This window comes from Argiope bruennichi, chromosome 2 (assembly GCF_947563725.1).
Source record: "Argiope bruennichi chromosome 2, qqArgBrue1.1, whole genome shotgun sequence".
Taxonomy (NCBI): Eukaryota; Metazoa; Arthropoda; class Arachnida; order Araneae; family Araneidae; genus Argiope; species Argiope bruennichi.
Window position 1 is genome coordinate 12,275,977 of NC_079152.1, and position 16,607 is coordinate 12,292,583.

At 30.6% G+C, this 16,607-nt stretch overlaps 1 protein-coding gene across 3 annotated transcripts in view; it reads left to right on the plus strand.

The window, feature by feature from the left end:
- The window catches only part of LOC129957483 (ADAMTS-like protein 5), a 314,328-nt gene that overhangs the window by 145,444 nt on the left and 152,277 nt on the right, over nucleotides 1-16,607 (plus strand). For 2 of the 3 annotated variants that reach the window (XM_056069810.1, XM_056069818.1), the window contains exon 1: nucleotides 8,090-8,127. The exons of the other annotated variant lie outside the window; for it this stretch is intronic. In XM_056069810.1, coding sequence (XP_055925785.1) covers nucleotides 8,105-8,127 — 23 coding nt within the window. In that variant the 5' untranslated portion in view covers nucleotides 8,090-8,104. Of the gene's footprint in view, nucleotides 1-8,089; nucleotides 8,128-16,607 lie in introns of those variants that run through there. 3 annotated transcript variants of the gene reach the window in all.

A 16,607-nucleotide genomic window follows, 5' to 3' on the forward strand; every position in this document is an offset into this window, starting at 1 on the left:
AAAATTATCGAACATGATGATGTGAAGTTTCTTCACGAGTATGCCAAATTATCGAACATGATGGTGTGAAGTTTCTTCACGAGCATGCCAAATTATCGAACATGATGAAGTGAAGTTTCTTCACGAGCATGCCAAATTATCGAACATGATGATGTAAAGCTTCTTCACAAAATTTTGAAGATTAAAATCCTGATCCATTTGAATTCTTACTCATTTGGACGTGAGTTATCTTTCATGATGACCGATGTCTTGGATATTTCAAGATCTCCAGTCATTAAGTGAAGTCCATATATTACATTTGCCTTTTTTTTTTATTTAATTAAACAAGAGAGAGTAGTTTCCCCCAAACTTTCTTGCTTACATCATAGTAATATTTTATTTCTTTTTCATCCCGTATAAAATGATGCATCATGGACGAGGCCATGAGTGTTCAGAATTTTCTTTTTGTTTTCAGATATCCACATATAAGAATTTTGCATTTCGTAATATTGAAAAAGAAACTAGTATAATTACTAATTATCGTTCTTTCGTGCTAGAGTTTTTTACTGAATCTAGTATGCAGCAGTCTGGTATGTGGTTATTACACAAATACTAGAAAAGCAAATAAGTATTTTGGACTCTTTTTCCGATAAATTGAAATCAAAATGGAACATTGAATTACAATCGTAATCGCAGGGCAACATACTTATTTCATTAATTTAAATCGTTGCATTTCTGAATTATCTCATTACATACAATCAGTACAGACCAACAAATGATAGATTTGGTTTCTAACTTGATACCGATTTATATTTTATCTAAATGCGTAACTTGTGTATCAAATTTTATTTATCTAACTCTGAAAGTTTTATAGTTATTACATTCACTTATAGTAAGTTTAAATTCGTTTAAAATCTGGAAAGAATTCAGCTAATTCCGTGTTAAGTCTTTAATAGCAAATTTCATTCATCTAGCTGAAAACGTTTTGAAGTTATTGTGTATGCATATAAACAGACATCATTCCAGTAATTTGTTTTTCGGAGTCGAGGGGGGGGGGTTTAAAGCATGTAGATTCGTCAAAATCTCTAGCTGAAATTTTTTGACAATTACAATACTTTCTGTATACTTCGTATTAGAGAAAGTAAATAGGGAGCGGGGGCCTGGTGGTAAGGTCCCGGTTTCGGAACAGGAGGGTTTCAGGTTCGTGACCCGATTCCACCGAAGAACCGTCGTCTAAGGAGGTATGTTGCACGTTAAATCCGTCATGACCAAACGTCCTCCCGCTGGTGTGGTGTGGTGTGGAGAGGGGGGTGCAACAGCTGAGGTGTCGCCCTCGTCATCTGACCGCGGTTCAAAATGACGAGGTCCGTCCCAAAATAGCTCTAGTGTTGCTTTAACACGGGACATTAATATAACTAAACCAAATCAAACTAGAGAAAGTAAATATATATAAGGTTAAATTTTAATCCTACTTTTCAAAATTATTATACATCGAGGAATCATAGGCTTTCATATAAAATAAAAATTGTAGAAATCGAATCTGAGGTTGGAGTTGGGTCACTATTTTTTGGTTTTTCCGATTATTTTATACATAATTAAAAATTAATTCTTAAAATAATAAAATTTTTGAAATAAACTGCACATTTAAGTAATAATGTACCTAGAATAGCAAATCTAAGTATCTAAAAAAAAAAATTAGAGACCATGTTCTTTATTGCATTCAAATGTCCCAATTTACTGAGAACACAGCACGAAAAAAGATTCGAAGAAATATATCCTCTGTCTACAAAAGAACTATATTTTACACGAAATGTCTGCCTTAACGATTCAGTAAGCAATTCCAAAGAAAAATGTGTACTGTCATCTTGTCAGCAAAAAAACACAATACTATTCTTGAAGATTTCGCATGTGTAATCGGGTCATGCCGTGAGAGTTTCCGTTCTCAGAAAGGATAGGAATGATTTCAGCAGGCGATGAGAGCAATTTCAATATTTTAAGGCATAAATAAAAAGTGGATATTATCTTGACAGCTGAGAATTTCTAGGCTTATATCAATTTTGTCATAACATCAAGCACTGGTAATAAATTTTTGTGCTCCGTAACAATGGGAAATGATAAGTTATGTAAGTTCCTTTTCAAATATGCATTTGGTTCAAAATAACGCGCTAAAAGATAGCTTGCTTCTTACAAAATAAATACTTGGTATTTTCAGCTGTGTTAAAGGATAGTGATTTTTTTGGAGGGTCATTTATCAAATACTTCAAAAACGTAGCTTTTTAGGTATACACTGTCATTTATTTATTTTTGAAATAAATTTGAATTCATTTACTATTTGGTTGTTGAACATACGAAAAAGTATAACTTATAAAGAATAAAATTATATGCATAACTATGATCTTCAAATAATCTGTTCATGAATATTATGTTTAACATATTCGGTATCATGAATCATATGTGATTCATATCGCTATCTAATAAGATGCTTGCTTCTTTATCTCTTAGTTTTAGTAGAGAAGGAAATATATAATTTAATGGACGTGAATCACCCGTGATTCACTTGTACTACTGTGACTGCAGTATTATTCATTGTGACTCACTTCAACTATTCGCCATGTGAATCACCAGTGATTCATAAGGTGAACAACGGGATAAAACAAAGACATATAAACTAAATATAAACATATTTTATTCGCGTTAAATTATCTTCTGAATTAGAATTTTTGTCACCCGAATTTGAGTGACAAGGCACTCAGTGTGCTAAGGCTACAAAAGTTTAATTTCATTTACAACTAGTTGACTTTGGAGACCAGCTAGTTCGGCCAGTTTATTGATTTTCCTGACTGCTAAACTATTAATATGCAATGCGTTTAAAATTATTTAGAATTTTATCTTGTTAATTGATTATTAATGACAATATTTTTCAGTCTAATGACTGAAAAATATGAACTCATAGCAATTAATCTGCAGTAAATTATTGTTCGTACAAATTAAGCAGTTTATAATAGTACGAATTAAAAGCGAAAGTGAGAATCCTGTTTGAGTTAGAAAGCCATTTATTTTGAATTTGTTATTAATTTATTGATTGTCCAAAGAAATCAATTTATCTTAATTTTAACATTGGCACTAGCAGGCGACTGAATGTTTTGATGTAATTATACATTTAATTTGAATTTCATCGTAACAATAAAATAAATGTTACAAAATTTATAACAAATTAAAATGTAAAAATTATTTATAGAAAAGAATTCAGAAAAATGAAATTTATTATCTTGAATAAGATAATTTTTCCTATGATATATATACAGCAGTAATAAACTCATTAACTGCTGTATATGGATCTTTTATTGAAATTTTTAAAAGCTTTACATAACCTGGTAGTTAATAATTTTTCCTTTCTGAGAGAAATGTAGAAATAATGAACTTTTTTTTTCTTCATATTAATAAATATGAATTTATGTTGTAAAATTAACGTACATGTTTGAAATATTCTTTTCTTTTGCTGTTCAACACTTTTTTTTTATCAATCTTAAATTAGTCTCTTATGGTAATCAGAAGACCGCGTGTTGGTCTGGTGGTAAGGTCTCGTACTCAGGACCCAAGGGTTCCAGGTTCGAGATCCGATTCCACAGAAGAACCGTCGTGTAAGTGGGTTTGGTGCGCATTAAATCTGTCGGGTGTGTGCTTCCTCTGAAGTGGTGTGGAAAAGTGTGCTTCCGCTGGAATGGTATGGAAGCTTAGACGTTGGTGCCTGCTCAGGTGTTTTCCTCGTCATCTGATCACGGTTCGAAATTGTAAAATTTGTCCAATAATAGCCCTAGTGTTGCTATAAAATGGGACCTTAATACAACTAATCTATGGTTACTAGGTTACTCCACTCAAAACAGAGTGTGTTTGCAAAATCAACAATACAAAAAAGGTATTAAATAATGAATGGCTAGAGAATATTTAATATGTTAATTTTTAATTACCTTTAATATGTTTAGAATATATTTAATATGTCCAGGCATGTTTAATACATCCAGACTCTTAGTTTTCAATGTTAGTGGAGTCAAATTTTATCATTCTTGAGATCTATTTCTTGAGAATTTTCTTCCTATCTAATAATTTTACCATATTTTTAATATTTAAATACTTTTTGTATAAATTAATATATTTTATTCTTTAATTATATATATATTACTTCTCTGTATTTTCTTGATGCACTTCATTATGTTGTGAATTTCGAATTTTTCTCCCCGCAAGTCTGCATCATGTCTAAATATGTATCTAAGGTCAATTTAAAACCATTAAAAATACAATGAGAATTAATAAATTGCGATGTTTGAATGCTAAAAACATTAAAAATCTGGATATATTCAAACACAAAAAATATAAAAACGCATCATGAATTTAATAATTGAATATAAATCAATAAAAAAAACATTAGGAATTTAAAGTTTAAATGCATTTCTAAAAACTTTAAAAATCACATTATCAATTAAAAAATGGTAGATATTTGATTTTTAAAAACTTCGAAGGACATATTAAAAACATCAAGTTATTCCGAAAACTAATTGAATATCTTTTAAAATTTACATAAAGGAAATTAGTTTACATAAAATATTTTACGGATAAAATTGTCCTCCTTCCATTCATTCATAACGCCTGGACGCTTGAACTCGGAAAAATGTGAGATTATACATTTCAGTTGTTTACCTTCGGAAACTGGAGCTCCGCCATTAAATAGTACCTGCCACTGGAAATGAAACATTTCCATTCAAAAGTTACAATTATATTGGTTCTGGCATTCTACTGGCAGATTGAATAATGGATCGTACGGTGTTATTTGTTGTGAAATGTATATAAAGCCGTAATGACACCTTCTGACAAATTGTAGAGAAAACTGTTTAAATCAACGGACGTGACTGAATGAATTGGATTACTCTTGGTTTAAGTCCCATTTTGAATTGGCTGAAGGCCGTTTGCAGTGATTTTCTTATTCTAGCTAAGTGTCTCATCAAAGGCGGATTTATGTATTTTGCGGTGCAAATAAAGAAAACTCATTTTAATAACTCGTAAATCACATTTTTGACTTAATCAACAAGGGAATGGTTTATTTTATTCATTTATCATAACTTATCCCTGAGGAATATCTAAGTTTGTATCATTTAAACAGATTATTTATTATTTAACGAAATTTTTTAAATACTGTGAGAATTAAACGAAAATAAAAATATATACGTATGCCGGTGTCCTGATATAGAGGTAGCACGTCTTCCCGTGATCTGGGCGTTTCAGGTTCGAGTCCCGGTTAGGGCATGGTTGTTCTTCTGTGTTCTATCTGTGAGACGTGTGAATGTGCTCAGCTGTAAAAAGGGGCTGCGCAAGCGAATGTGACGAACGAAGTAGCTAAGTCGTACTCATGGTCCTAGTTGAATCTACTGAAAAAACAAGAGACGCTCACTCGGCTTAAATCGGTGATAGATAACTGTCAGCGGGCTTGTTAAAGTGCCATAAGTTACAACACACACAACAAATATATATATTACAAGGATCTCGTCATTTATATTTGTCAAAGTGTTGATATTATCATAATATTTTATAGTTTTATGTTAACTTTTTAGTTTATAATTTACGTAGAATAAAGAAAGTATAGTAATCGTCAAAAAATTCGAACTCGAGATTTTGGCAAATCTACACATTTTAGACCGCCATCAGTTCGAAAAACACATTTTTGGAAAAAGACTGTTTATTTCTCTGTGGCAAAGATAACTCAATAACGCTTTGAGCTAGATAGACGAAATTTGGCACATCGTCTTTACACCAAATTTGTAGATTTCTATTAAATTTTGGGCAAATTCGTTCAGAGCAAGTCCGTCTGTCCAACTGTTTGAATGTAAGTTATCGTATTAACTACAGAACGAAGCGAGCCATATGAATAAAATTCGGTATACAGATTTAACATCTATAGTGAAGCAACTTGTCAAATTTGAGCCAGGAGTTGACCGTATGTCGGTCTGTACTTCCAGAAACATGTGAGGATTCAAAAACGCATTTATTTAAATATATCCAGTTTGCCAGCTTAGAGTAAGCTATTCCGTGAAAATTTGCTGCCAAATAATAATATAAATTGGTTTGAATGAATTATATCATAGAAATAATCAATTCTTGGAACATTCTGGCAAGTTTAAAAACCTTAACTGAAAATCGCAATCTCTGTTCTTCTTCAAATGCTATAAAGAAACTAGGTTTCTCTTATTTATATAAATTCATTTCTATTGAATTTTATGTGGTAGGCTGACATCTAATGTTGTTACCGTCCGATTTTAACCAAATTTTTGCAGTGAAATTGGACTTTTTGTGGATTATTCTTTTTAGTGTAATTTTTAAAATATTCTGTTTCTTACATATATAAAGAAAATATACAACAAAGAAAAAGTATTATTATCGTTCAAAAACTAGAGATTATCTTTAAAGACTTCCCAATTTTGAACGTATCACCGCGTCTCATGCCTCTATGGGTTCAAAGAACACATTTTTGGAAGAACATCTGTCTGTGAACTCGACACTCAAAAACGTTTTAAGCTAGTATACCAAATTTGTAGATTTCTATCAAATTTTGAACGAAATTGATTCAAAGAAAGTCTGTCTGTCCAGCTATTTGCGTACAAGTGAATATTACAAAATGATTACAAAAAATAGAATTCTAAATGGATCAAATTCCGTGCACAAATTTAGCATCAAAACTGTAGATCCATATAAAAGTTTGAGCAAAATTCGTCAAGGAAATGAACGCCTGTTTATTTGTAATTTTGCATGGATGTAACATAATTAAAAAAAATGTAACGATATAAATAAATTGAAATTTTGTTATAGAATTTTAGTATCTGAAGTGCAGATTTTGATAAAATTTTGAGCTAATTCCGTCAAAGTTTTAATCTACTTTGGATCTGTGCTATCGTTGTCCTTTCGTTCTATTTGGATAAACGCATCTTCGAGTACCATCAAGTGTACGATTGGCGCATGAACTATTGAAAATAAGCGTAGGTAATACTAGTATGGTTGTACTCTCTTCCAGCTTCCTAGAATTACAATTAACTAATGAAATTTTGTTTAATGTGTCTTGTTCATTCGTAATGTTGTTCATGGTTTACTATCTTGCGTTATTCGCAGTGCGGAATTTCAGTTGTATCAAATTTACTGGAGGGTTATGAACTAGTACAAATAAACTGTCAATAACTAGTTCTTATGTTTATTTTATACTATCTTTTAACTTCATACTGTAAGTTTAATTGGTAATTCTATGATCTTTAATTGCGTCAAATATGTTGGTGGTTAAGTTACTTGGTACTACTCTAACTGAATTGTGCTTCTTCAATTAGTATTAAGTTTGCAGTTGGTTTATGAACTAACAGAAAAGAACTGATAATACTAACACATATATTTTTATATTTTATAGTTGAACTAACGTCGTTCCTTAATTGTTTTATACCATATGTCGGTGCTACTAGTAGCTATCCAGTGACTTTCAACTTAATAGTGCTTATACCACTCTTCTTCATTCTGTGTATGCGTAATGTGGTACGTTGAGCTCGGAACCTGTTATACCCTTGGATAAAGCTAATAACACCCAACATCGCTCGCCTTTTAGAGAATGAAGAGGAAGAAAAAAAACTGAAATAAGCGGAATCTTGAGCCCATCCCCCACCAGCTTTCGCTTTACGAGCCATGACAGGCCAGCAGTCATTCATTAAATATCGCCCACCCCGGGAATGTGTAGAGAATCGGAGGCAGTGAAAAAAAAGGCAGGAATTGTACATATATGTTTTGTGAAAGTTAACCTCGGCCAACTTTTTTTTTCTCCGGTCCCGTTCGTCAGATTCTGACTGCGATAACCATGCCACTGGCGTGCACCAAATTCGTTCCGCTCGTTTTAAGAGGCGCCACCCAAGGACAGAATGAGTTGATGTTGTAGGACTTCATTGCACACTCTGGAACAAAGTGCAAAGAAGTGTAATGAATCGCAAATATGCGAAAATTTGTTAACTTCCGAATTGGCAGCTCTTGATAATCACTGTTTTACAACCACGATTTTTGTTCAATTTCTGATTGTCAAAAAGAGCATGGATTATAGATTTCATTCTGAATGGGTTTGTCAAGATTTGGAAGGTAATTATGGAATTAATTTGGAAGGTAATTAACAACATAATTTATTCGATTATGTTGCGATTTCTTTTAGTTGTATCTTAAGAATTTGCATCAAGGTTTTTGGTGAATCGGGAATATGCGATCATTTTTTAACTTCCGAACTGACAACTGTTAGTGACCTCTATATTTTACTACCACAATTTACGCTGAAGTTCTAGTTGTCAAAAAGAAAACAGATTATAGATTTCATACTGGATGGATTTGACAAGATTCCGAAGGCAATTATTAAATTACGCGGCGATTTCGTTTGTTACATTTTACGAATTTATATTATTTTTTTATGAATCGGAATTATGGAAAAAAAATTCACTTCCGAACTGATAACTATTCAGAGTTTCTATATTTTAATATCAAGAGTTTCTTTATAGTTGAGGCTCTGATTGCTGAAAGGAGCAAGACTTATTTGATTCATATTGGCTTATCATTATTTGGGGCAATTGCTCATTTCTTAAGTTTTATGTTGTAATTTTTTTAGTTAAATTTGAAATATGTGTCAATTTGAAAAAATTAATTTATTGATTTTAGTATGACGAATTTCAAGAGATTTTAAAGAATTATTTATTGGTTATTTATAATTTCAAAACAAAATTTTGATTTGATCCTGAATATACTTCTTCAAATGAAATGTCTTGATTTGTATTTTAGGGTATTCTCTTTGTTGGTAAAACCTTTACCAATATATATAAAAAAAGTTAGCTTTATAATTTTGTGAAAGAGATAACGTAAACTGAGGGTCACTAATACATTTTTGGTGGGTTGCGAATCATGAATTTTTGGTGGTTGGGTTCAATGTATATGCATCTTTATACAGCATACAAAAATATGATATTGGTCTAAAATCTCTATCAAGTCATACATCGGAAATAATTTTTTGTAAAATATTGCTTTTTTCCTTTCCAAAACTTCCTTTTAGACTTAAAAAGTACCTCCTACCGAAAGAACGTGGGTTGTTTTTATCTGAAGCATTTCTATGCACCGAGGAATAAATTGTTGTTCTAAATTCGATATCTAAAATGTAAATTGCAATGTTTAAAAGTCTGGAAACCTTGCTTTATTCCACTAATTTTTTTTAATTTTGGAAAATATTAACATGACATTGCAAAGCAGTTTCAACTTTTCGTTTCTGGAAGGAAAATCGGAATTTTTAATCGTTGCCAGTGCTATAGAAGCAATGCTTTTCTTTTGGAGCTTAATTTTTTGGCCAAATAATTTTTCTTAAATGATCTAGAAAAACGTTTTAGTGTGAAATGGTTCTAAATTCTGATTCGATTCAGATTTGGTCTATTCAAACGCGAATTTCTGATTATCGTGATTAAAAGAAAAAGCTGATTATTTATATGAAGGGAATTAAGATGGTTTATTTCCATACTTGGTTACAGAATAGTTCTTTATTCACGCTGCTATCGTAATTTAATAATTGTTTATTGTTGATAATTTTCTTTTTTAAGTAATTTATTGGCACTGGAGTCTTTTGGAACATATTGCATTAAATTTATTTAATAGAATGCAGCAAACTCATAAAATATTGAATATTATGTCAGATTATTTAATATCAGATGATTCTGCATCATAATAGTGATTCCAGATGACTCCGATCATCTGTACGTCTGTACCAGATGATGACACGCAGAATCATTAATTCTAAATGATTCTGATCGTGAAGATGCGAAATCATTTGATATTGCTTCTTAAGTAATTTTAAAATTTTTTTAAAAAAAATTTCAAATATTTTTGATTTGAAGAATTAAAAAAATTTGAAATATGCAATGGAATAGGATTTGAATGTGCTCTTCTGTGAATTTCGAGTGAATCTTGAATTGATTCCATGTCTGAACAACCTACTATATTAGAAAACTCTGATAATTCTATTTTGGTAAAAATTATTTCATCGGATCTAGAAGATGGTCACGGAAATTGTGACAGTATTTTCATCATAGAAATTTTGGAAGTATTAAATCGACGAGAGATAAGGCGTCCCCAAAAAATGGAAAAAGCAATTACTTCTCTAAATATTGCACTGAGTGACATACTTCCAATTTCAAAGATTCTTTAAATAATGTGGATATGTATAGGAAAAAACTTTGTTTACTGGGAAGATCGAAGATAATTTTTTTAAAAAAAATTACATTTTCATACGGCTTTTACAGTGTGAAAATATCAATGAATAAAATGTTTCTCTTTCGTTCATCTATTCACATACAAAAGTTTACACTTCTATCTACAAAATTTACAAAAATACGTAAAAATAGACATGTAAAAATCTGAATTTAGAACAGCTTTTCATAAATTTAGATGGAAACATTTATTTTGGAAAGGTAACATTCTTCAAAATATAAAAAATGACATAAGATATATTTTTCTAGTAATGCATCATTCAGTTATGATCACACTGCAATAATACAGCATTAGAATTTTTTGCTAGTATTACATCAGTAAATCCTCATGATCACACTGAAACTGAACCGCATTAGAATTTTTTGCTAATATTACACCACTTAATCATCACGATCACACTGGAACAATACAGCATTATAATTTTTGCTAGTATTACATCTGTCAATCATCATGATCACTCTGGAATAATACGGCATTAGAATTTTTTGCTAGTATTATATCATTCAATCATCATGATCACTCTGAAACAATACAGATTTAGAATTTTTTGCTAGTATTATATCATTCAATCATCATGATCACTCTGAAACAATACAGATTTAGAATTTTTTGCTAGTATTATATCATTCAATCATCATGATCACTCTGAAACAATACAGATTTAGAATTTTTTTGCTAGTATTATATCATTCAATCATCATGATCACGCTACAACAATACGGCATTAGAATTTTTTGCTAGTATTACATCAGTCAATCATCATGATCACACTGCAACAATAGAACATTGCAATTTTTTTTCCAATACAGCAGCTCTATCTCGAAATATGGAATTGGGAATAGGTTTCTAATAGCAAAGTTCTATCTAACAGACTTCGTTATCTATTCAGCATGAAAGTTTGTCTACCAGATTCAGGGTAATTTTAAATCTCACTTTTATTCCAAGAGTTTCGCGATGGAATTCTTTTGAAGTTTCTCAAAAGCAATTTTCGGTGAATGAAGTTGCAAAAATGCAGATTATGAGGCTGTCTACTTCTATCCATGTCAGGCGAAGAGTCAACAAACCCCGAGATTAAATTAAGCTTTTCTAAAATTGGATATTTGCCTCGGTAATATTTCTCTCACTCGTTTTCATCTTCTTAGCTCGAGCGTTTCTAATCGCGGCGTGTTTACGCAAGGAGCTTGGGATTATAACTGGACATGTCGCAAGATTTGTGGACGTTTTTAGTGCTTCTTTTTCGCTCCAAAATGATTATTTTGGGAGTTTGGATGTTTGTCTAGATTAAAGTAGAAGCTAGGTTACGAAGGGGAAGGTGGGTTTTGGCCCTGCCTGAAAATTTTTTGAAGTGAGGTGTTTCAATTTTTGGCAGTAATTTGTTTACTGATACCTTTCTGTTGAGGTCTTTTCTGTAGAGATTCTGCGCGTTACTTGAATTTTATGAAGAAAATATTTGGAGTAAATGAGCGCGTTTAAAAAGAAACACTGTGTCAATATATTTTGCTGGGAAATAGTCTCATTTCTTGGCAATATTTTCCTTGCGAATAAACTCCATATTTTTAGAGGTACCTTCTCCGTATTGTGATTCTAAATTGAATTTTGTGAGCAGGAATTTTAAATTAGTGTGTTCAAAAAGGAAGGTATATTTCATAAATTTCTGAGTTTTTATTAACATATTCTGAATAAATAAATATTAAATTTCTTTGAAAACTTTCATTTAGAATTTAAGCTCACACCTTTATAAACTTTTTAAATGAATTTTAGCTTGAAACATGCTTTATTAGAAAGCAGTTTTTTTATTAATTTTTGTACAAGAACTTTTTTAAGTTCTTGTGCAAATAGTTTTGATCATTCAAAAATGGTGCTTCAGTGTAGCAGTAATGACACGAAAAAAATTTGCAAGAATCATTAAAGGATTAAGTCTAAAGACTGAATATTATTCATTAATTTTAATATGGGAACCGCATAGTAAATTTATTTGTTAAACTCTTTGTGTTTTTGAACTTTTAAATGAAAGTGGTAATTGTTGGAAATATGGAGAACGCAAAAAAAGTATTAGTGTACATATTTTCGGTAGTTAGATAATAATAAAGATGAATGTAGGTATTTGCACACTCTAGGTCACATCGTTTGATCTTGAACCAGCAGATTTTGGAGAGAACTATTTTAGAAGTGGGAAGTGATTTTTTTTTGACATTTTAATTAGATACAATTCTAATTAAAATGTCAAAAAAAATCAGGGCCATTAAGGGCCATTAAAAAGGGCCATTTTTTTTCTAGTCATATTATGTTAAAATATTTTTAGACTTGAAATTAGAATAAGAAAAGGGATTCATTTAGCTTATTATATAAATTTAATTTAATTAATTAATTTGGTTAATTAATAATTAAGTAATAAATCAAGACGCATCATTTTGTGTGAGATAAAGAACTGAAGCATCTAAGTTTCTTACTAAAAAAAATTGTCAGAACTGATGCCAACCTACATAATATTCATACAAAGATTGATAAATTTGGTGGGAAGCATACTTCCCACGGCCCTAGAAAGGGTTAATAAGTTGAAAAGTTTGTTGTATTTACTGTAAGAGTTCTTCCACTGAAGGCACCTCAGATATGAGAATGTTTCGATATACAATTTATAATAACATTACAATTGTCGATTTAAATTACACCTCCATAATTATCACCCACACAAGGAATCAAAAAATGTTCTTGGCTTGATGATAAGTTTTACTCAGTTTCAATTTCATATTGAAACGTCATCGTTTGAATATTGAAATTTTTTAATTTCAAAGAAAGATAATTTTTCTTTGAAAAGAAGTTTGTAAAATAAGGCTTTATAATTTTATGAAATTTTCTAAAGCTTTATTTTAAGATAAGTTTTTGATACATTCCGAAACAAGAATTCATTTTATAGTTCATGTAAAGGCATCTGAATGCCCCATCACATTTATAAACTTCTTTATTAGGCATCTGAATATTATTTTATTCCTATTCATTTGAATATTTGCACCTGCGAAACTTTGCTTTATAGTTTACGTACATGCATCTGAACGCATAGCTTCATATATAAACTTTTTTTTATGCATCTGAATGCCTTTTTATACTTACATATTTCTTTATCTGACATCTAATATTATTTTATTAAAAGATATGACTGTCTAGAAGGACTGCTATCCTTTTACCAATATCTCGGATTTGGTTGTCATAGATTGACTGACGAGAGTTGTAGTAGGGAAATATCATGTAAATAGTAAAATATCTGGAAAATAATTTTTTTAAAAATATTATTTACAGTACATTTATATAATATATAACAAGGTTAGAATTTTTTTTTCCTTATTATACGATCCTCTCTATGCTCACGACAGTACAAATCAAAATTAATCATTGAAATCGCGTTGAAACAAACAATGATCCCACTAAAAGGGAAAAAATGCAATGCCGAATAGAACATTTTTAAAATACTAGAACCTTTAATTTGTTCTGTGAAGGGAGAATATAATGAATCAGGATAAATATAAAATAATAAAAATTCAGACCTCAGTTCAATGATCTGCTATTTATTCATGCTTCGGTTTATTTGTACATCGTTTAATCAGTCAATTTGAGCATAAAAGAAACTTAACCATAGTTTCTAGATATCAAAAGATAAGTTGGGATAATGAAGGAGATAAAACGGGCGAAGATATTTTTAACTAAACAGCTTTACGGATGGGGTAGACGATATTATTATAGATCATTTAAATCTGTGCGTCTGCCGAAATTTACTTTGTAGTTTATATGCATACAGCTGAATGCACCATTTCATTTATTAATTTCTCTTTTAGATGCCTAAATATTATTTTATTCTTATTCGTTTAAATAATTTCATCTGTCTAATTATGCTTTAGAGTTTATACTATACAGCTGAATGCTCCATAACATTTATAATTTTTTGAATTAAATGCTTAAATATTATCTTATTTGTATTCATTTAAATTTCATCTGCATAGCCTTGATTATTAGTTTAAATGCATAGAGTTGAATGCACCATTACATTTATAGTTTCTTTACTAGACGTCTAAATATTATTTTATTTTAATTCATTTAAATAATTTCGTCGTTCTAACCTTGCTTTATAGTTTATATGCATACAGCTGAGTGCACCATTACATTTATAAATTTCTTTATCATGCATCTGAAGGCATTTGTTAGTATTCATTTAAAAAATTTCATTTGTCTAACCTTGCTTTATAGTTTGCATGCATACAGCTGAATGCACCATTAAATTTATAAATTTCTTTATTAGACGTCTAAATATTAATATCTGAAAAACCAAGCTTCGCTTGGCAGTTTTTGTAAAATCATATTTTGTGAGAAAATATTTAGATATGAATTACATATGAATATATTTCAATCTTGTCAAACTTCAGTTCAATCAATCGCGCTTTTTTAAGAAACACACCTATGAAATGCAAAACCTGATCTGCAAGTCAAATTTGATCCAAATCTTAGAGCCGTTTCCGAGATACACAAAATGAATTAATTTTTTAAGCAGAATCGTGACCGAAACCAAAGAAGACACTTTGAATTTTTAACTTCGTTTTATTCCATCCCGGGAGGCATGATTTATGCGCAAGTAGAAGCGACGAGCACATCAGCACAGAACGACACAAGAGCGAAATGAGGAAAAGCTAATGGAATATTTATACCCGTGATTATATGCTGCGAGATTTTAATAGGGATTTCTTTACACGTGTCCAGTTGGGTAAGGGAATGATAGGGATCTTTTAAAAGAATGTGCTTGCCTTGAAAATTTTTTTATCCCTCCCCTCAGAGCACTGCTGACTTCAACATTTTTACAGAGCTTCTGTTGAATTAATTAAATAAAAAAGGTGAAATTGGATCAGGTAATAAGAGAATATTTTGGAATGAAATTCATATGGGAAGAATTAAGATAAAACTTTGGAAATTAATTATGTTTAAATTAAATTTTAAAATATCATTATATATATATCATAATATATATAATATATAATATAATTTATCTTTTAAATTTAAAAGATTCTATTCTTATTCCTTTAAATACTTCAGGTTTGTGACTTTGCTTTACAGCTTATGTACATGCGCTACATGCATCAGACTTTTATAAACATCTATATCGGGCATCTAAATCTATTTTATTCTTATCCCTTTAAATATTTTCGATAGCCGAACCTTCCCTGTTATATTTAGAAGAATTAATATCTTAAAATATTTTTTCATCTTTTTACCTTCTTTTTGAATAATGAGGTGACTTAGTTAAAAGAGCAGATTTATTTTTCTTAGTTTCATTTATAAAGAAAAATCCGCTTTGCATAATGAAATACTTGTCTAAACAGAGCAGACAGCTTGTTAATTTTCCCTTCTTCCCAGCAGTATTAAGAAATAATTAGGACAATAAAAACAAATATCAATACTTACTAAACATGATGAATTGCCACCAAAACACTGTAATAGTCCGAAATAATTGAATACAAAACGTGCTTATTTTTCGGTCACGATTGCCTGACATCGTTGCGATTTTTCAAACTAGAAAAACATGCAACCGCCATGCATGAAAACTTTGTTTGCTCATCATTTCTGAAAATATATATTCCCCGATCATGCGCTTTTTAAGAGATCAGAATGACTATTAAAGGCAATTAAGGTTTCGATCGTGATGCGGGGCACTTGTTTTTTTTAATCATTTGCCTTATTTACGTCTGAAATATAGAGTTGTTATTCAGATTCTAGCGAAAGATCCGTTTTTGTTCATCTTCTTGAAATTAGTCAGAATTCTTGTGGCCATAAACTTTTGCTTGATTTTATCGGATTTCGACTCTGAGAACTTAAAAATACTTTTTCGTGAAGAAAATTAGATGTGGATGGCTCGTTTTATGAAGCATTTTAATGAATGTTTTAGAAGATTTATTCAAAAATGTGAAATTATGCCAGTTAGTATAAGCGAGGTAACTTAGATGGGGAGTGAAATGTTTAGAAATATTCGCAGTATTGTTAAAAATAAAAATCCGGTTGCCATGATTTTTTTTTAAAGTGTTATTAAATGCATGCCTTTTTACTTTCTCGTTTACTTAGTATAGAGAAATTATTAAAATCGTCAAAAAACTCAAACCCCAGATTTTGACGAACCTCTCCATTTTAGATCTCCCTGAGATCGGAAAATACATTTTTGAAAAATGTCCGCCTACCTGTCTGTGACAGATGACTAAAAAACACTTTGATCTAAACGGAGAAAATTCGGTAACTATACTAAATTTTTTGAATTCTATCAAATTTTGAGCAAAATCCGTCCAGAAGAAGTCTGT